Here is a 27,845-nt window from a genome sequence, read left to right as displayed (position 1 = left end):
AAGCCGATCATTGTAAGATATTAAAATTTTATGTTTTAAGGTTTTTGGATCTCAGTGGAGTTCCTTTAAACTCACTCCCATCCCAAAACACCCTTTCTCATTATAAGTAGGCTGAAAATATAATTAGGCTTCTGCTGTCAAGATATATGACATAAACAAGAAATGTATTTACAATACAATCCCTAACAATACTTACAATTTCAGACATTTATGAAACAAGCATGGCATTTCAAAAAATGTGTTCTAGTGAAAAATATTAACTCTAAAAAAATGAGTTAGTAAAAACTGACAACACCAACAAATAAGCCAGGTAATTAAAGTGAAAAAAGAGTAAAATGTTGTCAAGACGTGAGAAAAACTAAGCATTGTAACTAGGAACACCTGAAAGCTCCACAGATTTGCTTACTGTACAATATGGGAAAATATTACAGAGTTACGCATCTTGCCATTTCTGATACACAGAGTAGAAAGGGAATTTTTATGTCCTTTTGAAACACACCAACAACTTGAAAAAAAAGTCTTTTTTTTCCATGCTCCTGATTCTCTCAAAATTAAAATAGAAAATAATATATTTTCTTATTTCAATCTAAGCATTTTGAATAAAAGCCATCCCTATCAAATGGATAGGAAAATATTGGATATTTTTAGGGAGTTGATATTCTTTTCTTTTTCAAATCCAGAACTATTATACCTATAAGGTGGCAACCCCCCCCCCCCCCACCAAAAAAAAAAAACAAACTCATCTCATTACACACCCATCATCTCTAAAAAACCCTCCCATAGAAACAACAACATTATGATGTTCTTTTAAGCAGCTTTCCCTTGACAAAATATTTAATATCAAAGCTATCTTTAACTTCCAAGTTGCCATGGTTATATAAGATCTGCTCACAGAAAGCCTTTATAAAGGAATTTCTTTATCAGTTCCTATATAAAATATGGAATATCTGCATTTTATAAAAAGCAAATTTACAGAAATATTTCATCACAAATGTTCATATTAAATTATAAATGATTTGTTGGTTAGTTTCTCAAGTACATAAAGGTTTAACCCATTTCTACTCAAAACAGAACTGTCATAGTTACCTTTATAAGATACTATTGTAACACCTTTGGTTAGTTTGAGTAACAGAAAAAAGAGACATAAATTATAGATGATTTCAATCCATATGGGCACATCGGCTTTTTTTAAAATGCCCATATCCTTGCAAAGAATGAAAGAGAAGTTTGTATAAAATGTGTTGTCAGATGTGTAATAAAAACAGCTGTGTTATAAAATATAAGATAGCAAAATAAAGTTTTGAATAATAAAATGAATTCTGAATGAAGAGTATTAAAGAGAAGACAGAAAAAGTGGATGGAACCTAAATCACTAAAACACCCAAAAGTATAAAAAAAATACCAACATCAAGAATTATATTCTTCTCCATAGCAACACAAATATATTATTCAATACCCAAAAACCCATTCGTTATGTATTCTAAAGACGTTCGTAGTTTTTATTCCGCATCTTTGCAATTACAGATCACCATAAAAGGATGGTCAAACATCAGGACTGGAACAATCGTGGAGAAGCTGCGGAGATAGTGATGAATGAGGAAGCTATATTCCACAATGGTGATCAATCAACACAAGCAATCAACAGAATAACCAAATATCAAGAGTGGCGGCCATAAGAAGAAAAATACAACAGCAACAAGAGGTAACAATATCACTCTGTTGAAACGCCAGAGTGATGCTATGCTTTGATTTCTTTAGGACGATTTTGCGTGATTTTATCAACAATTAAATATCAGTTTATAAGACAATGATTTATTGTCATCATGTAACAATTTCTCCTTAAATAAAACCAAAAAACAATGAAGTTTTTTAACTTAATTTGAACCATTCTCAGTCCACTCCCCGGGACTAACAAGTTCTCGTGTCATATATGGAAACAAAACAATTACCACCAAGACAATGTCAACAAAATTTAGAATCTAACCAAAGATTTCAAAAACAAAATGTATTAAATGTTTCTTTGTCTTTCTCTATTTCGTTCAATACAGGAAACAACAAAGGTATGTTCGCTAAAGGTGTATTTTTACAGCAGACACAGTTTGTCATACATGCTAATCATCTCAACACTTATCTCTGAAAATAAATATAATTTTCTAACATGGAATCAATAAAGTCGCCCATAAATAGAAAGACATGTGCCGGCTAAAAATAAATCACTTAAATATACTCCAGTCATTACACAAGGGGAAGCAATGCAAAGGCCAAAAGTTAGAATGCCTGAAAATGTCATTTCCTGTAATGCATCAGATCTATCATATATCAACATCACAGACTAGAGAGAACCATACAACCAAATGATAACTTCATGAAGAAGCCACAAAACCAAGAAAATCCACCTATATATTATTTTTCCATGCTTATAATCTCTTACTTAATTTCTTTGAATATCCCAGAAAAAAATCAGTGCTTTAAAAGGTCACTCTAAAAAATGAAGACCTCTCATACAGTAAAAACAATGTTTTTTTAGTAAAGTATAAACAGACGCACACCTAGATGTAAAGATAGACCACTTCAGAGATATAAACATGCACCAAACCATAACACAGTGGTTTCATGGTTCTTTTTATAGTCAAACCATGTATAGAACCGGAAGACTTAAAGACCTTACATTTGTAATTAAATAATAAACACAAAATACTTTCAAACCATTCCAAATCTATATCAAAGTTCAGGCAAAAAGAAAGACTATAAAATAGAAATACTATAAAAGACATCGATGACAGAAACATTTAAAAGATATAATTATTCCATAGTTCTCACAGGGAAAACTGCAACCAGTGTACACTTAAATCAGCTGCCACATTTGTACCATTAGATCATGGTCTGCACTGTTTACTATTTTTGAACTGAATTCAGGTTGGAAAATAGACGTGTTGATTTAATATATTTAGTGAGGGATAAGGGATATCACTAAACATAATGAAAAATGAAATTGACATATTGAAAATATGTCTGCATGAAAGACATTTCAGGATAAGAAAAGTAAAGATATATTAATTTATATCAAAGATGTAAGTTGCATATAATATAAATGTAATATTGTAGCAAAAGATAAAAAGATGAAGCAAAGGTGTACTGTAGTAGATATAAAATAGATATGTAGTCAAGATAAGATAAAGATGTAGTAAAATTGTAGTAAAGATATTAAGATGTAGTTAAGATATAACAGGGATGAAATAGAGAATGTAGTAAAGATGAAAAGAAGATGTATTAAAATTGTAGTCAAGATAAAAAGATGTAGCTAGTTATAGTTAAAAATAGCACAAAAAAGCAATGATGTAGTAGAAATGAAGTTTGAATGTAGTAAACATGAAATAAAGACATAGAGAAAATGAAATAAAGATGTTATCAAGTTGTAATAAATGTGTGGTTATTGAAATATACATATACACCTAGTGCAAAGAGAACAAGTTTTAAGATTTTAAGCATTTAAAAGACAAAAATTCTGAAAAGATATTTTAATGTTATAATAAAGTGCTTCAAATATCACAAATTAACATTGCCAAATTGATATGAGATATAAACAGTTATAAAAATTGTGGTGCCAGAGCTTTCCTCAGCCTAGCATGATATTTTCTAAGACATCAAGTGTCACATATATCCCCAGTAACTACCCATGTAATTAAATTATCCCACTGTTTACTTTTCACTTCATTGTGCAATGATCTAATTTCGATTTTTACTTAACTGTGTACAACAAAGGCAGCATTTTTGTTTTATTTACAGCTTTAACTTAACTTAAATCCTTACAAATTAGGATTTTGCTGTATATAATTTGAGGAAAATATTTAGTTTACCTAGATAACACTAACATTTATATAACGTATCTTAGAATAAAAACACAACAAATAAAATCATTTACCTATCCCGAAATTTTAAATAATGACTTTTTTCCGCAAAAAAAGGATTTTGTGCAAATTCTAATCTATAGTCAGTAATAATAAAAAGTAGTCGCCTATTAACAAGTTTTAACACTTAACCTGTATGAACTGAGTGATCAGCCTTTGCCACCAGTATAAAGCCAGGCCAGCCTGTACAGATTTTGGTCTAACCAAGCTCTATACTGTTGGTAACTCATTTTTTTTTGTATTTTGATATCAAAATCCCTTTAACTTTGAATGGACTGATCCAAATTCAAAGCTGGACAAATCCATTCCATAAATTCACCAGGTTAAGGGTTAAAAAAGAGGGTAAAACAGAAGAACTTAGGTAACTGGGTGAAAAATGTGCATAATCTGTTAGTTTCATACATGTCCACCATGCGAACATTCTAGTTTGGAGAAAAAAAAGTCCAGGAACCTAGTAACGGTTACACATGTTGCAATTACAATTTCTGTATACCTGCATTCTGGCCCTGAGCATTATTCTCTGAATTTTGCTTGTTCTTTTTGTCTTCTTTTTCATCCGATGAGGCGCCGAGAAGGGCGAAAATAATACCAGTCTGTGAGTTGATACCTACTGCAGTTGTGAGCATTTTTCCACTTCCCTCCATCACATGGGTACCTAACATAATAATTAAAATTAAAATACCAGGTGAAATATGGCAATTCTGTCAATATATTATTGTAATATATGATGAAATAAAATACATTCCACAGAATTAACTATAAGATGAAACTCTATACATATATCATATATAGAAAACAGTTTCAATTCCTTAGTATGATATTATTTGTAAAGATTTTTTTGATTTTTTTGGCAAAGTTTATACAGAATGACTATATAACCAGAATCACATGACAAGTGTTATATATCAATGTAACAACTGTGCAAATCATTTTAATGAAAACGGTTATATAGAACAGTTACTATACTTGAAATAAACAAAAAGAAAATTTACATGATGTGAGGAAGGAGACAACAGCTGAAACTTAAGTCAAATAGACAAAATAGAGGGCACAACTTTTTGTCAAAATGCATTGAAGAGAGTAATTAAAATGAATACTTGGAACTGGTATGAAAGAAATACAATTGGGAAAGGATAAAGTGATTCCAGTTTAGCCCCTTATAAACACAGTCACATACACTGTCTGGTGGGGTACAATAAGCACTCTGTTATTTAAAGAGTATATTGAGAGTAAATACGGTAAATAAATCTATAAAAAGACATTACAGTGGAAACTATGTATGTCCACAAAACCACAGACAAATTAATTTTGGCGGAATGGTTTTTGTTACATAATGATACAACTAATCAGAAGTCTGCAATTTCTAACAAACACACTTGAATAAAACACATTTCATGCTTGAAAAGAATACAAGAGCTATTGCGTCTTTCATGGTGTTATATTGGAAAATTCTAATATAATAAATGTCAAGTATTTCCATTCAAAGCAAGGATATTATTTCAGTTATAGATATTACAACAGAAGCAATGCTCCTTTTGATGCTTCTACTGTTACTATTTATAATGCTTTTACCATAAATGGAAATAAACGCCAATCTATACAAGTAATTTTGTAACTTGTATGAGTTGACAAATGGATTCAATGGGTGTTTGCCAGTTATATACTGTGACAAAATGCACTTTTCTACAAAATATTTAGTTAAGGAAGCAGGCAATCGCTTGTTCACATAATGTTAACACCTTAACTTACTGCTGAATTCACATATTTTTATGCACAAATAAGGATTTTTCAGCACATAACCGACATTACATCCAAAAAATATATATCTATTACAGACATTAAATATAGAAGTATATTGAAAACAGATGGACATGTTAGCTCAATACATAATTATTTCAGCTGAAAAGTATCAAATGAAAGATTGAAGATTCTTTGAACCACTTTCAAGTCTTTTTTCTGGCACTAACAAGTACAGAACGCTAAATGAGTAAAACATGGTCCTCACTCCAAATAGGGTCTCAAACCAAACAATGCCTGGATTGCAATGGTTTGATGATGAACACTTTAATTTGTATGTACAAGCTTTACTTGCTGATCAATCTCAATCTCTTGTGATAATTTGTGGCCCAGATTAAAAAATTCTGTTCATGCTTAATTCCAGGGCTTATTAAGCAATTAACAATACAGACTATCTGAGCGACAACATTGTTTTTTCAGGCTAGATTACAGAATTACGCCCACTTACACAACGAGGAAATAATACTGCAAATAACTAAACATTTTCAGACTGCATATTCCATGGCAATAGGATATTGAGACACAATATTAATTCAATAATTATGCAAGCAAATAATAGGAAAATCACTGCAAATTTCCGCCCACTCTGTACTTATCTTACAAAATCTGGCCAACAATATCTCTCAGAGAGAGAGGGAGAGATAGAGAGAGAACGAGAGCCTGTTTTATTTATATGCTGAGCTGCTGTACAACTAAATATAGATTTGTTTAATTACTTTGTAAATCCATGGCTCATTTCAGGTAAGTAAAATAAACATACCCATCAGTGTTTCTGTTAACAAATCATTCAATAACAGACATATGTATGTCTTACAGAATGCTTAACATCTTGGGAGACTACAGTAAATTAAGCCTCCTTAAAATATATTAGCATGTAAAGGTATTTGAAATGTTGTGAATGCAGTATAGAGCAAGGATTTCAACTGGCAGCAGTGGAGCAGTAACTCTTTTAAGTTTAACCTTACCTTTGAGTTATACTTTTTTATTTTCACCCCTTTTTCTTAATATGGTCTTACCTGACAATAACATAGGATCATTTACTTCTCCTTTCTTTACATGGTCTGATTCACCAGTTAATGAACTTTCATCAACTTTTAAATCATTACTTTGTATAATTACACCATCAGCAGGTAGTAAATCACCTGAAACAGAGGACAAAAAGTTAGTAATCTTTTCAAACATAGTTAATATTAAAACATATGAGCCGTGTCACGACAAAACCAACATAGTGCATTTGCCACCAGCATGCGCATCCGCACAAGCCTGTGCATCCGCGCAGTCTGATCAGGATCCATGCTGTTCGCTTACCAGCTCTATTACAAGTAGAGAAACTGATAGCGAACAGTATGGATCCTGATCAGACTGCGTGTATGCGCAGACTGGTCTGGATCCATGCTGGTCGCAAACCCATTATGTTGGTTTTGCCATGACACAGCTCATATTAATTCTAGCTAAATTGAGATGAATTCTTGAAGCTGATATGAACCACATTCTCGTCTACATTGTAGAACTAACTGTATTACTGCTGCAATGCAAGGAAACATGACCTTGACCCCATTACAGCCAAAACCAATGATCTCTGGGTTAAGGGCAAAAACCATAAGCCTGTCTTTCAACTTTTTAAATATATAGTAAAATGGGTAACAAATCAAACATATGACAAACTATTCTATATTTCTTGATTTTAGAAATTCAAGAGACAGAAATCCACCTGTACTCTCCTTCGTCTAGGTAGAACCAAAAGACCTACTCTTTCAACATACTCAACTCTTCTTTCAGAACTCATTTCAATTTTTTTTTTAAATCAGAAAATTATTTTTACAAATGCACATTGACTATGCCATCAAAACAGACAGTAGCTTCTTTTTTCTATATAAATTGTTAAATTTTAGGAAGTTATAAAGCCAATGAGTGTACAATCCCCTTACTCTCTTCCAGAATATTATGTTTATAAGCTTAAAAATTGAAAATAGCAAAACCTTGGTAAAATCTTAGTCATCATGCATGTTAAAGACCTAAACACTGCAGGGAATAAGGCTATAGCTTCACTTATTTTAGTGCAAATAGGAAACTACTACACTTATTTAGCAACAGTGACAATTTTCATTAATTGTTCTACACAACTAATGTATTTCAAACTGAATTTAAATTTCAGAAACCAAATCACAACTTTTTTTAAATGAATAAGTATTGTTATCGTTTTTTAATCATCTGTCGTTGAAAAATGGAGTGAGATATTTACCATATTTAACTAAACAAATATCTCCAACGACTATATCTCCTACAGGAATCTGAATCACTTCACCTGCTCGTATCACACTAAACTGATGTTCATGTTCAATTTTTGCTTGTAATCCCCTAAATTGTTTTTCTTTTTGCCAGTCATTAAAAGCAGTTGTCAAAACAACAACAACAACAGCAACTAATATAGCCACACCCTCTATCCAACTCGCTTCCTTCTCCGATGAATCCCCACCTCCTTGATCCTCTGTAATAGAATAGAATAATTAAAGCATGATAACAAAACAAACACTTTTATACTTTTAAAGATTTAAGAATTTTATTTTCATATTCTTTGATTTACCAGACAATGAACTATTTTGTTCTGTGGGTCTTTACCAGCACCAATCACAGCATACCACATTTGGATGTAAAGGACTGTGGCAGAATACTACCTTTAGTGTTGAGGCCATGGTTTAGTTCAGTCAAAGAGAAGCTCATTCTGTCATCAAAGCATTTCCTTTAATCACAGATCAAGGGCATTGTCAACAAATATTGCATCTTTATGTTATCTGAACTAACCATCTGCTGCAATACAGTGAAATAAATGGATATATTTGTGTTAAACATACTCCAAACAGTGATTTTCCTAGATTAAATGTGTACTTACCTGCAATTTACAACATGAAATCTGATTTCACTAATTTTTTTACTGATATAATATCAAATCATGTGCCTTGTATTGCCTTATTTATCTTACATACATTTAAGTAAAACTGTTATAGGAAATTCACTTGGGGAAAAAAAAGCTAAAAAACAAAAACAAAATTGTATATCATTCAAAGATCCCACTAGAGCACTTAAAACGGATAGATATGCAAATGATTTGAGAGAAGTATTCTTGTGTGATTTTTAGTATGATTTTAGTTAAAAGCCTTTTAATGTTTTTCAATTTTGGGTCAATTTTCACAATTAAAATAATCCGTCCGGAAAAAACCAAGCAAAGGAATAATCACAAGTTATTGGACCTATATCAAAACCTGTCATGTCAGAAAACTCAGTAAAGTCCCTTTAACCTTGAGGTAAGTTTCCAAATTAAATCCATGGGGACAAGGGTATAAATGTAGCACAGTATTTGAGTTAAGACAAAAGTTAATAATATATATACATATATAATAATATATAAATGTATGATACCAATTTACATATGTACAATAAAAAAACATTACATTTGAGTCAAATGTAATTAACTAAAAGTTTTTTGAAAAATGATGCATTTCTTAAGACTGCAATGGTCAGTTGAGCTATGTGATATACTGATATAGTTTGTTGGGATATATGTTTTGGAGGAAGAAATTCAGAACTTGGTGTCATATCCAATGTAGACAACTTTAGACAGCCGTAACCTCAACTTGTATCATTTTATACATATATTAGGTGGCTTCTGACCTATGCCAGTGATCTTTTAACCTTGGCACAAATGGGCTATTCATATTTGCCAATATTAAGTATCATTTTCATGTAAAATGGATACTGTACAATGGATAATCATGCTAATGTATTCATATATGCAGAATAATAATAAAAAAGGTTTCAAAATTGTGAATTCTTCGGAAGCGTGGGTGATTTCCTTGACAACACTAGGCAGGACAGAGCACATCATTCTTATACTTCATTTGTGTTTTACAGTATTAAATAGAGTTAAACATTATGTAGCACAATAACAATATTAGCCAGTGATAGTATTTAAGAAGGCGAGAATGTTTAAAAGCAAAGGACAGGTTGTGTTCCCCTTATCGAATAAACGTTTTAAAAAATCAATACCAACAAAATGGGAATTAAGAAAATTATTTTCTAACTTTCAACATTATTAGCAAATTTACATTCAGTAAATTGTTTGCATTCAAATACTTGTACTTTGTTCATATCTCAAAGTGTCCTTGCAAAAATCAGCCATTCTATTAATCATAATTTGTTACAAATGAAAGATTTACAGCAAGCCATAAAATCTTTGAGATACTTTAAACCAAATAAATTTAAGCAATTGTAAACAAAATATGAAATATGGTATGTACAATTCACAGAAAATTTTGACAATTCTGATCTAGTCAAAGTGTTTAACATGATTCTCCTACAATAAGATTTTTATATAATATGAATATTTTAATTTAAATCATTCTTCTTAGTTGTCAATTTGACACCGTTGGGGTAAAAAAAAACACTGTCTTTTTTCAATATCTGCTGAGCATTTTCTGTTTGTCATTTAAAACTGTCTATTTTTGTTTCAACCCATTAAGGGAATGATTTGAATAAAAACTTCTTAAAACAGGTTTTTTTTTGTCCATGTGTAATTTCTGGAAACATATTTGCTTGTAAAACTTGTAAACTAGTTGTAACTAGTTGCTACTTTATTACTTCAGAAAAGCTCCAATTTCCGAGACCTGCATTACCGTGGCAACAAGGGAGGACAACAAGAATACATTTCATGTAGGAAATCATTTCATGGTAATATTGATTCGGACATTTTGTGACAAGATATCATTGAGAATAAGAATCAGCGTATTCGTGTCTGATTAATTGTTCCATCACAAAGCCCAAAAGACTGACTGAACTTTTACCCTAACAATGTCAAATTATTCTTAATATTCATATTTTTACGTCAGTCAGTCACGTACAAACGCATTTAAACAATGAGTAAGTTAAAAATGATGCATTTTGAAGCGCAACATTACAATAATAACATTAATGCACTGCAGAATACTGAGGTGAAAAATGCACTATTATATTTTCTTATTTAAGCCTATATTTGATAATGCTTTTAAGGGCTTTGAATCTGAGACTGCCAATTACAAGTTTCCAGGATTCTTTGATCGAAACTGTGTAAGTACCTTCATTTTTATTCAAAATGAAATACGAGAGTGCAATACAACAGAAATGACGAACGATGTAAGTGGCCTTACGTCATTGCAATTCTCCGGAGGGTTGAATAAATTTAAATTGACTAACCTTCTGCTGCCGAGCCGGAATAAAATGATAATCCTAATGAAATAAGAGCTGCTACTAATAGAATTATTAACGTAACGTCCTGAATAGCTTCCCACACTAACTGAAAGAAAGTTTTTGGAGGTTTTGGGGGTATCACATTTCCACCAAAAACTTTTCGCCTATGCTCCAAGTCCACAGGACTACCCGATAAGCCTGAAATGTGAAAGAAAAAAAGAATGCAAAATCATATGTTACACTATCAAGTAAAGAAAAATAAAACATAGAAATTATTTAGATGAAAATCATAATCACTGTATTAATACCAAGTTGAAGTATAAAACCAAGGGCAGGGCGGAAAACCTTCATTATAGAGCGGGGCAGAAAACCTTCATTATAATGCGGGGCGGAAAACCTTCATTGGACTGTATGATGACTTTTACTTTGCTTTGGTTTCAATCCATTTTTCTCACATAAAACTGACCAAAAAGCACAAGACATGATGCAATCATTAAAGCCACAAACTTATGACGTAAATGTCATTTGCAAAACAATATAGACTTGAAAGTATTTTTTTCATATTCTTGTACTTATATAGAATTAAAATGATGACCAAAATAATTCTTCAAATCAATGAGAACTTATAAGGATTACATTATTTTCCTAAGAGATGACATCATATTTCATGTGTATCATTTTCCATATTGTGACTCAGTGAATCACTCACTGCTCTGTAAACATATCAGATTACCAAGGAAAGCCAACAGATTTATGTGCAGTTTGCTATAAATTGTCAAGATAAATATGCAACTTCTCTTGTCATATGAACAAGACATGGATTAACCCTTGAGCTGGTCTGCAAGTCATTAGCATACTGTTTTACTCATAGTACATGTACTTTGCCAACAAGACAGACCGGATATGATACATGAATACTAATTTTTTTTTTTTTTTTTTTTTTGGAGTGGCATCTTTATTGGTATTAAGTTTGAGGTTGAAAAATCACTTTATTAAATTTCCTCATTTTGTTCTACCACAGTGCTGGTTTTATAACATCTCAATTTACATCATATCAACAGCTCTGGAATGAGTTCATATTCTTTTCCTTTTTTATTCTGTACTCTACTGAATTTCTGGAAAAGGAAATTTCCTACTTTAAATTTGAAACAGCCCACTGATTCACAGTATTTAGATTTACTAACAAAATACTAAAACTGAGCAGAATATAGTTTCTATGTAACAGTCTGTTCTGGATGACAATTCAGGCCTGGCTCTATACTATACTATAATGACAAAATTATATTCCCGGGTAATGGGTAATCAAGATTAACCGCTGGTAGGTAATTATAAGATTCATCTATTTAAATTACCAAAGCTAATGAAATATTCATATATTTTGAACATGTCTGTCTTATTTCCAATTTATACTCACTAATATAACAAACTCCCATTAGTATTAATTTTTCAGAATTTTTCTATTTATTTAATACTGATATTGTGAAGGTACCATCTACACTATTAAACACATCTCATTGACTCAACATTATTTTTTTTACTTTATTACAATGTGATTGTTTTTGTTGGGTTTTAGGTCAAATCAACGCTGAACCGGTCATAAGTTTTGATAGTTTTCCAGCTTTCTCCAGTGGTAGAACATGTCAGATGCACTGTTCATGCATTATTTAAGCACTTCAGTAAAGCCACAGGCTTTCAGTAAGCTAGCCAGAAGCTGGTCCTTGCCAGGCTTCTAACCCACGTATGCAAAGGGGAAGTGATTCTTGGCTGATCTTTAAACGACAGTCTTGTAGCATGCATGAGCTAATAGTGCTACTTTATAACACTGGATAAGAGAATCTGTTCTTAAATATACAGAAATTAAGTTCTTCTCAATTGTATGAGCATAAAATATAAAGCCTGAAGTATTTTAGCCTTTCTATGGAGAGTTGATTAGAGGCAATGCTATAATTATACACATCACAGTGAGTGAAGTACAGTAAATGGTTTCTGTTAAAAATACTTTGATATATAAATGGAAGGTTGTACAGATCATGCCATATAAATGCAAGAATGTCTAGAATCTTGCTAGGTAAACTTTACGATTACATCAGATATGTCAGAATGCTTTTTAGATAAAACTTTTTAAGTGCATTAATAAAAATACAAATACATTTTAAGATATTTCCTATAGAAACACAGTGTGCAGATGCTTTGAACATACTGAAAGATTGGAAAAGGTAGAATAAACATCACAGCCAAGTATGACAATTGCTAGCCTTTCTTATCATTTTTTTGCAAGACTTAATGGTTGAAAAGTTCATAAGTTCATTAAATTAACAGTTTTCTTATTAGTTTCATAAGAAAAGATGACTTTTGGGAGTTTTAAAATCCTCAATTCAAGGAAAATTCTGAGAACTTTAGTCATATAAGTCAAATAAGTTATACAAAGTGTTTTGTTGTTTTTTTCCCTTTCATTTTGATGTTAAACTTATAGAAGCAAAGTACAATGGTATATAGTGCTGGAAATGGAATCAATAAGGTGTCTCATCTCAGGCATCTGACCATTAATTATAGACTGTATTCTGGTGTATAATTGACACACAGCACTGGCCTGCTGTCTCCACATTGCCCCACAAATTGGCGAGTTTTTGCTCACAAATTGGAGTCCTGCCACTAATAAAGGTTTAAACTACTTCTGGACTTCACCGGCCTAATTAAATTCACACTCCTCCACAGCAGCTCTGTTCTGACTGCTAGTAAAGGTTACCTTTTGCAGGAAAGAAAAATTACAAATATTACAAGAAAAAGGAGAGAACTTTAGAGGTTATTCAACTTATTGTACACCTAGTTCAGAGGAAAAGTAATCCTGTACTAATCAATAATTCCAATGCTTAAGTTTGATTGATTCATCACCATTCTCACCAGTGATAACCTTAAACATGTGCTTGCCAACTTTGGCATCATACATAACTGTAAATGGAATTTTACATAAGTAATTTTTCCTGGGTTATCCTTTTTTTAAGGTCAACATTTGCTCATCAATTATGGTAAACTTTATTAAAGAGAAAATTTCCAAAAATAAGTACTGCCTTAATAGCACAGTGCACACCATGATCAGATGACCCTGATGTGCATGCTTAACTTGGTGACTCCACTGGTCACATGGGTAAGATCTGTTGCCCCTAGCTGTCTACAGGATTAAATACATAAACATTTACCATGAGCCAAAGATGGTTGTAAAACAGCTTAATGGCCTCTTTTATAATGTTTACTACAAATTTCTAGCTTTCGCCAGATTGTCTACAACCCATTTACAGTAAATCAGGTTCTCCCATCAAAAATGAAGGGGAAAAAACCTCGATCAATATAAATGCCATGTCAGACGTTTCCCCAGATGACAAATAATTGAACATTCATCGAAATTTAATATACATCAGCAGCACAATTCATCTATGTATAGCATGACCCAGTATCATTTTTTGCTTGTTCTGTGGGATTTTCTTATTTAACTACCTACTAAACTAATAATATACTCTGATTGTTTCGAGAGCGGTACCCAGGGGAATGTTTGTTCGAGCTAAATTTGATAGTGAAGTCCATATAAGTATTTCCGTTGTATTAAAATTGTAACAAAATCATACATGCCTATCAGGCAAAACAGTTTCATGAATAAAGAATAAAAAGTTCTGTGTGAACAACGGATTGGAATTTCTATTGACAATACAGACATCTATCTCCAAGCTTTCATAGGTTTAAATGGAAATAGTATTTGTACAATAAAATACCTTCTGATGCCAATGTGAAAAAATCCTATGATGGTGTGCGATAAATTCCTAGAAGCTGAAACTTCGAAACTTACCTTCATTACTAGATGTATATAATTTCTTGCACATTTCTAGAACACCATTATATCTAGTCTGTATTGTCTCATAGGCCTCATGTTTACGGTGTTCCATAAGCTCCCTGAGCTCCTCCAGGGTGAGCCCGTATTCCACGGGTCTCCCATCAATCATATCTTCGTTAGTTGCCATCTTTCTACACTCGTGCTTTTATCTCCACCCACTCATACAGCCACAGTTAGATCCTGCAATGAGAAAACAAACAACTGAATTATAGAAATTATAAAAAGTTTCATAATATATATGAGCCGCGTCACGACAAAACCAACATAATGGGCTTGCGACCAGCATGGATCCAGACCAGCCTGCACATCTGCACAGTCTGATCAGGATCCATGCTGTTTGCTATCAGTTTCTGTACTTGTAATAGGGTTTGTAAGTGAACAGCATGGATCCTGATCAGACTGCGCGGATGCACAGGCTGGTCTGGATCCATGCTGGTCGCAAACGCATTACGTTGGTTTTGTCGTGATGCAGCTCATATTTCAAGTATTAATGGATCCCTGTAACAGAATAATATGATTTAACATTCTACTATGGTCGACATAATACTTTTACATCAACTGAAAAACATGTACATTGTTATAATTTTGAAAGGGATACAGTACAAACTGCACAGCAACACCCTTATGGAGGCGAAGATTTTTGTTGTTATTAAGGTGTTGCCCCTGGAGGATTTAATTTACAGTAGTCTTACTTCAAACAATGATCATGTTGCTGCACACAGGGTCAATATGGTTGTATCTCAATGACAAAATTTTGTGGAAATATATTTGATTTTAACAAATCATGTTTGGAGCAACAATGGTCTACAGCCGAGAATTAAATTATTATTCAATTTATTGAAAAATTGGTGGAATTTCAATTGCAGATACATATTCATGTACTTCCACTTTGTTGAAATTCATTGATTTGAAGATCCAGTTTGTGTTGTATATCATCTAAGAACATATTGTTTGTTTTATAACAAATAATCTACAAGTGTGAATATATACAAGAATGATGATAGCTACATCCTAGTGCATTTAAACATGCAACAATCATTAATTTTGGTCACATGAAATGTTTAATCCTCCTCATTGACACATTCAAACAACATGTGAACAACTTGAATCACATTAATTGCCACTTTAAACTATTTGGGGGCGGTTACTATTTCATAATAATTAACCGGACTTAATACAACTTATATGTATCACTTAAATGAATAATTTCATCCCTTGCCGTAATCATTTCAAAATACTACACACACATAAAATGCCTAATCCTTAATTTGTCTTCATTTCAAAATACCAGAAAACATAAAATGCCTATTAACAGAAACGCAAGCCTTTGTTAGTAGAAGCTTAAGAGTAGATCAATATTTCTGTGCAAATATCCGTCAACCTTTTGAAGCCTGCGTAACTGACAAGAACAAATCAGAAATTTGTATTCCATCAATTTATATGAATCATTCAGCTGTGTGTCATATATGCCTATGAAGTTGTTTCACAGAAATTATTATGTAATATTTTCTAAATAATCTAACAAAATCAATTAATTTATTACAAGAATTACAACATCTAAAAATACTGTGAAATTTCTTGAGATAATTTCATGTAGTTTCACATGGTAAATTTATCTGTATGACACTATCCAAATTTAGCTATATATCTAGAACAATCAATCATTCGGATAGTTTTTTTCAATTGTTTGTGTGAAGTGGTTTTTGTCATTAGAATTTCAGTTTGTAAATAAACTAATCAGTTTTCTGCAACTATTTATCACCTTTAACACATAAACAACTTGAATTCTAGAAGCAATATAATACCTAAAAGCTCTGCCATTGTGAACTGGGACCTTGATTCAAACTTTAGGTCCATAAACAACATAACTTAAAGACTGTTAACACTTTGTTTCCAATTCATGTCAAAATGATTTGTTTGTGACCTAACTAGCATTCCTGTAAATCTGGCTATCTCAATATTACAACACTGAATCAAAAGAAGCTGAAGTTGTCTCCTTTGTTTTTGCTTTCATTTTATTGTTAGAATTGCCAGTTGATTGGTGACTGCACAAAAAAACTTTTCCTTCTAAACTGACAAGAGTTAAGTTCCCATTTGTATATTTGTAAAACAGTCACATACATAGCTCCTGTGAGAAATAACTGAAAACCCCAGAACATATCTAATCAATCAAAAAGGAACTGTATGCATGAAGAAAATAACAAGAAGAATCATACAGGATAAATCTATATTGTAAGCTATAGAGATGTAAATGGAACTGACAATACAGACGATGCCCTCTTCACAGATAATGTGCAAGGGCAATAACTTATGGCCATTTATATGACGACATAGGAAATCTTCTTTCGGTACAAATTTCACAATATGACTTACAAAAAGGCTCTTTATATTTATAATCACATATGAATATTTTTAAATGAAAGGCACACTGTAGATTAAATATTTAACAAATTAACAGTTTTCAAATGAAAATATCTAAACACATAAACATGTTATATTTTTGTTGCTGTTTTTTTTTTTTTTTTAATAAAACACCCAACTTAAGAAAACAATACAACACTTACATGTATAAATATTCTGAACAGCAGTGATATATTCTGATGTTTTTAGAATGTAAATCAGTGTTTTTGTTCAACAATTGTTGAAGTTTACAAACTGCCTCTGTATTTTTTCAATTTGAAATTTTTTATACTTATTAATTTAATATTTCCCTCAACATAAATTCTGAGCATTTGTACTTAAAACACAACAAACATAATTTTATCTTATTACTAATGGCAGCAGGTATACATAAATTGATTAATTGACACACAAATGACCTAATTACTGTAATTGACATAGATGACCTAATTACTGGAATCCGAATGTCAGAATCAATACAAGTTATTATAACTTGGCAAGCCATTATCAAACTCTATCAAGGCATCATGCCACTATCTAAGCAATGAAAATGGTCATAGAAACTCATATGTTTCTATATTAGTAACTATTTAAAAGTGATGAGAAAGATAAAATAATACCACTGACCTAAAGTTTGATCACTGCACGGGTGTCAGAGATAAAAATATAATTAATTATCATCATCATTAGAAGTTCCAATTAATAATTACATATGTGTAAATGCATTCTTGGCACCAAGAATATCTTAATCTTAGATTTATAAACATAAATAATATAAGGCACCAGACTGCTAATTTTTCAGAATTTATTCATTTAGGCACTCATTGTAATGCAAACAAACAGACGCCAATGCTTCCATGTAATGTTTGGCAAAAGGTCAGTTAAAACACCTGAATTAAATGCATGAACAAATCAATCTGGCAAAAAGGAAACTCTGCATACAGCCAAAATAAAAATTTAGTAGAAGCTGGCCTTTAAAGCAGTGAGCATAATAAAGTGCAATTTTTAGACAACAATTTAATCAATGTAGAAATGTTTCATTGTCTTATAAAAGGAGTTATTATCTCATTTGATGTGTCCTAAAGAACTTTATCTTTATCCTGAAACAAATCAATTTCTTTAATTTCAGGAAAATACTGGGAGAAAATATTAGAGAGATACATTAAGCTTAATGAACAAATCATAACATTAAAAAAAACACCCTCCAAAAGCAGAATTTGGAAACATTTCACTAACTCTACCATTTCTTCTATTTACAAAAAAAAACATCATTATTTTTAAACCACTTCATGTATTCACCGTTTTAACCTATAGACAATTACTTCCACATTAAAACAGTTTTACTTTAGTAGTCTGCAGTTCATAAATCAAACATGCATGTAGTTCAAGCTATGGGGTTATTTTTTTGCTGTAAAATTACTCACATCTCAATACAGACTGTTCTAGGCGGTTATAAATAAACTGAAAGCCTTCTCCCACTCAGTATTTCTCACCTGAGCTACAGATGTAACACGATAATTTGACATTAACATAAAATAGTTGTTACATTTTATAAAGTACTATAAATAACATAACCTTTTACTATTACTATCCTTGCTAATTTACGTCAGAATTTCTTTTGTTTTCAATCATTTACCAATAAACTGCGCTCCTAAATGAAATTATTGTCTTCACAAAATTGTCAATGTATATCGATATCATAATACAGGCTGAGATGCCATTTATTGTTTTCCCCACTTTTTCTTAGAACTGTTTTTCATCAAACTATCATCTGTAATCTATAGTTCCCATAAAAGATGTATGATCTCTTATCCATGCTATTAATTAAGCAAGCTAGAAAAGTTTGCCAGGAGATATGTGTTTACCATATAACCTGTGCCAAACAAGCCTCCTGCATGTGCAAGAACAAATCATGTTACAGTTTTATTGTTTATCACCAGTATAGTATAAATACAGTGTAATTCCATTAAAAGATAAACATCCTCATTCAATCTCTACAAGATCAGAGTCTAGCAGTAGTACACCTTAGTACATTCTTGGTACATTCTACATATAATAATTGCATTATTGGTATTTTATATAAAGAACACACTTATTAACATTTACTTTCTGGATTAAAACCTCTCTGAACAATTCTTCATTCTTCATTAATGATCCATTTGGGGAGACTGAAATTTTTCAGAAACTATTAAAATTGTGATAGATTCTTCTGTATCTATAAATAGAAAAAAGTATGCTGACTGTTGCAGTGAACTTTACTATTGTAAACAACTCCAGTTTAAATTTAAAATTGAATTGTTTCCTACTGTAAACTACTAATTTTATACTGACTAAACTACTTGATGTGCAAAGATCATGTAAGTGATATAAATATCCCCTTGTGAAAATTATTGTAAACCCTTAACCTGCTGAATTACTTAAGTGGATTTATAACTCAGCTTCCATTTTGAGACTGTTCATTATCTATTTTTAATGAAAAGTTGAAGTTTAATAGTTAGTCGACAGTGTAGGCACAGAGTACTTCAATACCAATTCAACGCATTTTTTTTTTTTTTTTTTTTTTTTAACTGAGGCAGAGTAAAGTCCCTTTATCTATCTCGATATTACTTATTTGCACCCCTTCTGAATATTTACATTTACTATTTTGCCAAAAAAACATTTGTTAAAGCTCTGACTTACTGGGACAAGAAATGAAAACTTTCACTATCTTTGTAAGTTGATATTTACAACAATAATGAAATTGTACCCGAATCAATAACATATGGTCACTGGTCATTAGGTTACAAGCCTATTATATCAATGAAAACTGTTTATTCTACATACTTGACATTCTAGTGATCAAGTAACTAAATATTTACATTAATATACAGTACATATATTCAACTATATTTACTTTATATCTTATTACACATGACACACACTGACCTATAATAGGTCAACCTTCACTGTGTATATAGACTGAGATAGTAACTATCATCCTTCTGAAGCTGAATCTATCTTCACTCATAATACTAATAATAATGATGATGATGATGATGATGAAGATGATGATGATGATGATGATGATGATAAACGCTTTATTTAAAGAGGCAACACTGTAAGACATGCACACAGAGTCTCTCCCTTTAGATATAACTACTTTACACATGGACCTTTCCTTTAAATACAAACATTGACCCATGTGTTCTTTTCTTAACAAATACATTGTAGGCAAATCCATTTGAACCAACAAAAAATCGAAGTAGACAGATTTGGGTCAATTTGGGATCTCTATGCATTCTCTACTAATTAACCTTGAATGTTGGCATCTCTAAAACTTGCTCTCTATTTGCATCTATCTAAATTAAGAGACCATCTTTTTTATGCAAAACAAAATGCAAATGAATGAATATACCAGTATTCTGAGATAATCATTAGAATACTCATTGAAAATTTGTTAAAGGGATTTTTTAAAACATATTAATTCTATCTATCTTTCCTTAATAAAAGGAGTCACTGTAAATTCTTAGTAACAGAAGCTAGCAGATGCCTGATTACCAAGTGAGCTTACACAGAATTTATTTTAGTTGGATTGTGAAGGAAGCTAATAAACACACTTTTGAATCCATTCCTGGAACCAACCAGTACTGAGCAATGAGTGTAAAGTTTCTTGCTCAAGGAAACAACGATCGACTTGCCCCTATCAGGGTTTGAACCCATGTGGCTAGGAATCATTAGATTACTAGTCTGAAGCGTTAACCACTCGGCCATGCTGCTTACAAACTTGCTATCAACCTGTAATCTTCAATAAGTAATGACATTTACCATGGTCAACACCTTTGAATAAGATTTAAATTTAAGAATAATCTGTATCAAAGCTGGTATGATCAGATGTAAAGAAACTTATATCAAAGCTTCAGATGTAAAAACCTAGTTATATCAAATCTATTTACCTCCTAATTTAATTATTTCCATGCATTTACCAAACTGCAAGTCTTCATCTAATCGGATGAAAAAAATCCTTTACATAACTGAAGCCATTTTACTATTTTTAGTCCATAAAATAATTTGATCGCTTCTAATATGAAAAACAATTTTCTTGGAGTTCAACTTAACCAGTTGGCTATCTATGATTTCATTGTACACTACTTAACAAACAGGCTAACTTCCATGAGTTACAACATAGTGCACAATCTTCACGAAATCTTATCATTGTTCTTCATCATTACCATCTCTTTGATCTGGCCAACATCACCTGCAGGGCAAACCTTTCAACAGCAATGGCTGCAAATGTTGATAAACAATGGTAATTAAATCATTCTTGATGACTGTACAATTAATTGTCCATTTTATACTGCATGCATTTTGTATCAAAGCAAAAACAACAAAAAAGAAGTTTTTCTAAACAGGACTAATTGTCACTTTGCCAATGAATTTGTACCATATACATTATTTGTTCTGCTTTTCAAGTGTAATGTTTAAGGATGCTAAATAAAAATAATGGCCACATCAGTTTATAGTTTGGTCTGTTACTAAGACTGCATGAAATGTGCTCTGTAGCCTGAGCTGGATACATTTCAGGAAGCCAATGTCTTTGAAATGAAAATAAACCTGATGTTTCACACAATACCTGATGATGTAACTATGTATATTTGTACCATACCACACATCCAAACGTAACAGCCCGAATGATATGTAGATGAACATTCCTTTATTGGGATACATCAATTCCGTTCAATACAAACATGGTGACAAATAAAGAAGAACATAAAATGAACACTCTAAACACAGGAAGCAAAAATGGTCTGTATAATTGTTACCTTGCAATGTTCAGTCTGAATTAATGACCAGACTTCATAACTGTTGATTGCAGAGTTTTAACTCATGAAAAAATTCCAAATTTACAGCAGATCCTAACACAAATTAAGCAGCAAAAAACATTAAGCAACAGATCCTGATAAAACAATACAGGCAAATACAGCACATTCATCTAAGGCACATGATCATAACATGAAGTAGCCTAGTTTTGTTCTGTGATTTTATAACATTATATTCAGTACTAGGGTCATTTTGAACAGAGGGGTTTTATAAATGTAGCTGTCTACACCATTAGTTTAATTCCCTAAAACATTATTTCTTGTCTAAGGTTTTGGACTGGTCTACTGGACAAAGACTTGTTAATGGACAGAAAAAAGATAAACTTATAGCCAGATATAGACTGACTCTGTCTAGGTCACTGTTGTGTTTTATATAAGTATGACACTGAAGGCAATGTATCATAAAACAGACAAAAACATCTCTTGAATATTGTGCACTGAATATTTTGAATTACAAATTACGAAAAAGTTTGCCCTCTTAGCTCAATGGAGAGATAATCTTATCTGTAATAAAGAGGTCACTGGTTTGAATCTCTGGCAACAGATGAAATTTATTTTTGACGAATGATTTCAGACATTGAGTCTAATGATCTGACTTGTTTCTTACAGCTTAAATTCAGAAATCATGAGATAAGTAGTTGCAGTCACACTTGCAGACGGAAAGCCTGTTAGATGAACCAACCAAGAGAATTGACCAACAATGAGCTAAAATCAATGTAAAAACCAAACAAACAATTGTAAAGATAAGACAAATTTCTGTTCCTTCTTTGATTACCCTTTTTAACTTTGCACCTACCTACTTACAAACCAGAGAAGCTTCAGAATTCTTTAACAAAATTTGAACTACCAAATTAGCTGCTATTTGTGCCTTCCACTTGGATACTCAGGTTTACGATTTGCCTCAAATCTTGCATAAATCACAAGGTATGTGTTTGAAGTTAAAATGAGTTGGTCAACAATGCTACTACATCCACTGAGAGCTACCTTTATAATTGACATCAAAGCTGCTTTCAACATTGAAACACCTGCTATTAACATCCAAAAGCCAGTCATAAAATAGAGTTAAAAAGCATAAATTAACTTTTAAGCCCTCATTGTTGTTTAATATTTTGGTACACTTTAGTGTTTACTGGATTCTGCAGCAGAACATAGATGTTTTTTTCCATGAAATCTTCTCCACATGTTAAGATCAGACCTTTTATATCTCAAATCGGAGGTATATCTATGACCTTATGTGTCAATGTAGATCTTATCCCTTACTATGCTAAATATCTGAAATGGACTTGTCCATCTTTCAATCTGGACAAAACCATTCATCATTTTTAGGGAACAGAATAAGTGATGGCTGAATAGAAAACAGTGCAGCTAGATTATGATCAGATGGCACAGACAAACCGGCTGATCTTGGTCTGCACTGGTTGCATGGGTAGATCTAGTTGATGCTAGCAGCGATCCCCACAGCCAACTAACCTGACAAGCCCTGCTTGTACAAGATATTTATGATAAACAATCAACTTTATGATGATCCTGTTATGATTTATTTAGACAGATGGGCAAGAAAGACATATATTTCAAAGGTTTTGTAAAGATTTCTGATCATAATCAGCCAGGCATGAAGTCAGTAATTGTTAACAAGAACTGACACAGCTGTACCTTTAATCCAGATGCTTCTGTCTTACATTATACTATCAGATATAGTATCTATTAGCTAAATCATTTCAAATTATTTCTCTTTTAACCTCTTACCTGGTTCATTTACCTACACATCACCAATCTATAAAAAAACATAGCAAATTAAATTCTAGAAAAAAGAGAGATGTAATCATGAAATTGTAAAATGTATAATTATTGCATGGGTAGAAATTTTTAATATTGCGGGTTGCCTGCAAAACTGCTGTAAATTCATCTTTATTTCATATACGTTACTGCAGTTTTGCAGTCAACCCTCAAATTAAATTAAATTAACAGCAAAAGTTAATGCAAGAAACAATACTACAGCTGTCCGGAAAGACATTTTCTCACATTTTAGTATGTACTTGCAACTGTAATAAGCAACCATTTGACTTAATTTTCTTGTACCCAAAGTGATTGACTTCAGGTCACCAATGTATAAAGACACACCAGCCTGCATATCTGTGCAATCTGACCAGGCTCTATACTGTTGGTCACAGCACAATTTTTGTAATATGATGTTTAAATCCCTAAATTTTTAAATGGACTATTCCAAAAATCAAACTAGGGCAAATCCATTACACAAATTCTGCAGATTAAGGGATTTAATAAACGTTAAACAAATTTTCAATATGAAGCAATCTTTTAAATCATTCAATTTCATATAAGCATAAAATTGTTCATTTCAAAGGTAATATGCTAAATAAGTAACTTGCTGAATATACTGAAAATAACTTAATCATAACCAATAATCAATAATCAGTTTTCTTTTAAATGCAGTTTTTTCGAAGATCATGGCTTAAATTTCCATTCAGAAAATAAAACTCTTCAAGTTAACATATTATTATTATAAGCTTATTTCTATAAATATCTTTTCCGATGTATTGATAAAAAACATTTTTTTGAAGATTTTTCATTTTATTTTTCAAAAGACAATGCCCTGCTATAAAGAGAGAAACCTCCTATAATAGTGAACTGCTAATTTTAATTAAGTCTTGACAACAGATTGCATTGGTAACAAATGCAAGTCATTAACATCTCCATAAGTTTTCAAAGGACTTAAATTGTCTTAAAATTATATTTGTTTTAAAGAAATGTCTTTTTCAAAATAAAAGGGGTAATTGGTGAAGAGCTCTTGCAATTTACTGTTTACCTCAATGTAAGATTTGAAGGTCTTGACCAACAAGTCATATGTGCAAATTTTAAGGTCTTTCCCTCACCTAGTTTTTCCCAGAATAATCAATTTTATTGTACAAAATGACCCAAAAACGGAAAGCATTGTAAAGCGTTGTAATGTTTTTCACTTAAATCCCGCTAAAATCACACAGAAATCGATCTGAGTAGATTTCCTTAATTGTTATCCTTTATAAAGTTTTCAATTTTTAATGTTTCTCTTGATATATTAGATTTTCAAATTTTATGTTTTTAGACTTTTGGACCTGAGAGGAGTTCCTTTAAAACTAAATTCTGCAAACCATCATTAACTGTAAGATAAGAAAAAGGTATATCCTAAAGATCAAAGTGAGAATCAATTACAGGAGCTATAGCAGAAACATAAACCACACCAATGTCTTAACTATTTCATCTCATTTATTCTGTAATTACTCTGACAGTTTTACTTCACTGAGGAAATTAGAACCCAAATACTGAATTATAAAATACATGCATGTTACAGACTTGTATATAATATATATAATATGTACATGTATGTTACACTACAATCAATCAGCAATTACATATGACATAAACAAATGTACAAGTTCCAACCACTTTCAGGAGAAACACATGCCCAAAGAAGAAATAAACATACATAACCAATCTATAAAATATAATTAATACAAAAGATAGGTGAAAGAAAAGAAAACTCATTTCCTTTTAAAAAACAGACATGACTTTCTTATAAATAATATATTTTATTCTCACTGAACCAAAACTAAAGTTAGAAAATAGTCCATAAGACACCGATGCCCCCACATTGGACAGTGTTTGGTCAGTATATTTGGATGGGTGGATGGATGGACAACGTGTTAGTCGGACAGACAAGGGCTTATTTATATGCAACCTTATCAACCATATCAATGGCATATTCTTTTCCTCAAAACAGCCTAAAAGAGATCTAATGACAATAAAATTATGAATTAATATTAACTAGATTAAACTTTGTCCTGCAGAATTTCAAAAAAAAAAAAAACTTGCTCAGTTCCATGTCTTTGAAATTGTTTATCATCACTTTTGTTCTGTCAAATGAAATTATTTAGCTAAAAAATAATAAACTGTCTACCTTTAAAAAAAACCAAATTGCTTGAATGTTGGCAGGCATGGTAACATATATTGGTGGCAAAAGTTTTGCTCTTTGGAACGACAAGTGATTTGTGCCCATTTCAAAAAACTTCATCATTCAAATAAAACCAATCCCTTGAGAGGGATCTGAATTCTTTTTATTTTTTTGGTTGAGCTAGTCATATTCAGTTTTAAAATAACCATGTAACAAGACAACAGTGCCTCCTGTATGACACAGAAACAAGAAACTTGTTCTATAATGGAAACAAATTGAGCATCTCTAGAGAATTTGTTCTTCCTTTTAGCTATCAATCTTTAGTTAAATTGGTTCCTCCACTAAAATTACATTTAAGGAAGAACTTTGATATTCGTTTTTGTTACCGCATAGAACACATGACATTTTACAAAGAAATAAAGGAAGAACACTAACAAATTAACATTTACGCTTTTCAATAAATCAAAACGACAATTTCTGTCTTCAACACACCTTGATGTTCTTAAATATCTCACACACTTTCTTTTCCCAGTGGTGCAGCTTGTTTTCCAGATATTACTTCCTCATTTGGTTAATATCTGATTATTTCCTTGTTTGTTTGGTTCAGACTATCTTGTCTCAAACACTCTCAATTTCCTAACCATTTTCTTAACTTATTGGCAATTTCATAAATGACTAAACATCAATAATGTTTATTCAATAAGTCCACAAATCGTGTCACAGAATTTGAAATAAGTAACTCCAAAGTTTTGTGCAACATAAATTCCAAATATAAGCCTTATTGTATAATACTTTCACCTGGCATTAGGTCAAAAAAGCAAGAATATATTCCTTTCCTATACAATATTGATTACATAACACAGTCCCAATCAGATAAAATTAATTAACAATGCATTTGAGAGAGATCCCAACTCTGGCACCCCTGCAGAACAATATATGCATGGAGTTCTCTTCTCTAATGTCTGTGTATAGGAGAGATAATTGATAACAAAACAATCAATAAGGAACAGCAATAGCAATTAAATTATCTATAAGAAACCTATAACAGATGAGAAAGTTGAAATGTCCAAACAGTTACCCTTTGCTGAAATAGAGATGCAGAGAAACAAACTAGCTGCCTTCAGAACTCCTTGGTAATATATTAAAATTTCAGGTATCAATATTCAGACATAACAAGACCATTAATAGTCAAAAGTAGTACCATCTAGTCATCAGACGGCATGGATAAGCAGGCTGACCTTGCTCTATGCTGAACCCATGGATAATCAGGCTGGCCTGGATCTATGCCAAGGCTATGGATAAGCAGGCTGACCTCTATGCCAAAGCCATGGATAAGCTGAGGCTGGCCTGGCTTTATGCCGAAGCCATGGATAAGCAGACTGGCCTGGCTATTCCGAAGCCATGGATAAGCAGACTGGCCTGACTATTCCGAAGCCATGATTAAGCAGACTGGCCTGGCTCTATGCCAAAGCCATAGATAAGCAGGCTGGTCTGGATCTATGCTGAAGTCATGGATAAGCAGACTGGCCTGACTCTATGCTGAAACCATGGATAAGCAGGCTGACCTTACTCTATAATACTGGTGGCATGGATAAACAGGCTGGCCTGACTCTATAGTGGTTGCATGGGTAAGAAGGATGGCCTAACTATAATATTGGTGGCATGGATAACCAGGCTGGCCTTACTCTATAATATTGGTGGCAATTGATAAATCAGGCTTCCCTGAATTAATATACTAATGGCATGAGTGAGTCTCTAGGCTGGTGGCATGGGAAAACAGGCTGATCTGGCTCTGCTGGTGGTATGAATAAGCAGGCAAGCCTGTCTTTTAAGGC

At 32.1% G+C, this 27,845-nt stretch overlaps 1 protein-coding gene across 1 annotated transcript in view; it reads right to left on the bottom strand.

The window, feature by feature from the left end:
- The window catches only part of LOC132732854 (plasma membrane calcium-transporting ATPase 4-like), a 61,087-nt gene that overhangs the window by 21,298 nt on the left and 11,944 nt on the right, over positions 1-27,845 (bottom strand). Inside the window, exons 2-7 of the mRNA XM_060719372.1 lie at positions 14,764-14,988; positions 10,932-11,123; positions 7,948-8,193; positions 6,722-6,847; positions 4,402-4,563; positions 1,087-1,110 (exon numbers count right to left, since the gene is read on the bottom strand). Of these exons, the coding sequence (XP_060575355.1) occupies positions 1,087-1,110; positions 4,402-4,563; positions 6,722-6,847; positions 7,948-8,193; positions 10,932-11,123; positions 14,764-14,935 (922 nt within the window). The 5' untranslated portion in view covers positions 14,936-14,988. The remainder of the gene's footprint in view (positions 1-1,086; positions 1,111-4,401; positions 4,564-6,721; positions 6,848-7,947; positions 8,194-10,931; positions 11,124-14,763; positions 14,989-27,845) is intronic.

The sequence above is a fragment of the Ruditapes philippinarum genome, unplaced genomic scaffold (genome assembly GCF_026571515.1).
Source record: "Ruditapes philippinarum isolate M1 unplaced genomic scaffold, ASM2657151v2 ctg164_1_1_1_1, whole genome shotgun sequence".
Lineage (NCBI taxonomy): Eukaryota > Metazoa > Mollusca > Bivalvia > Venerida > Veneridae > Ruditapes > Ruditapes philippinarum.
Note: the sequence above shows the minus strand (reverse complement) of the source record. Positions and strands in the feature narration are given on the sequence as shown.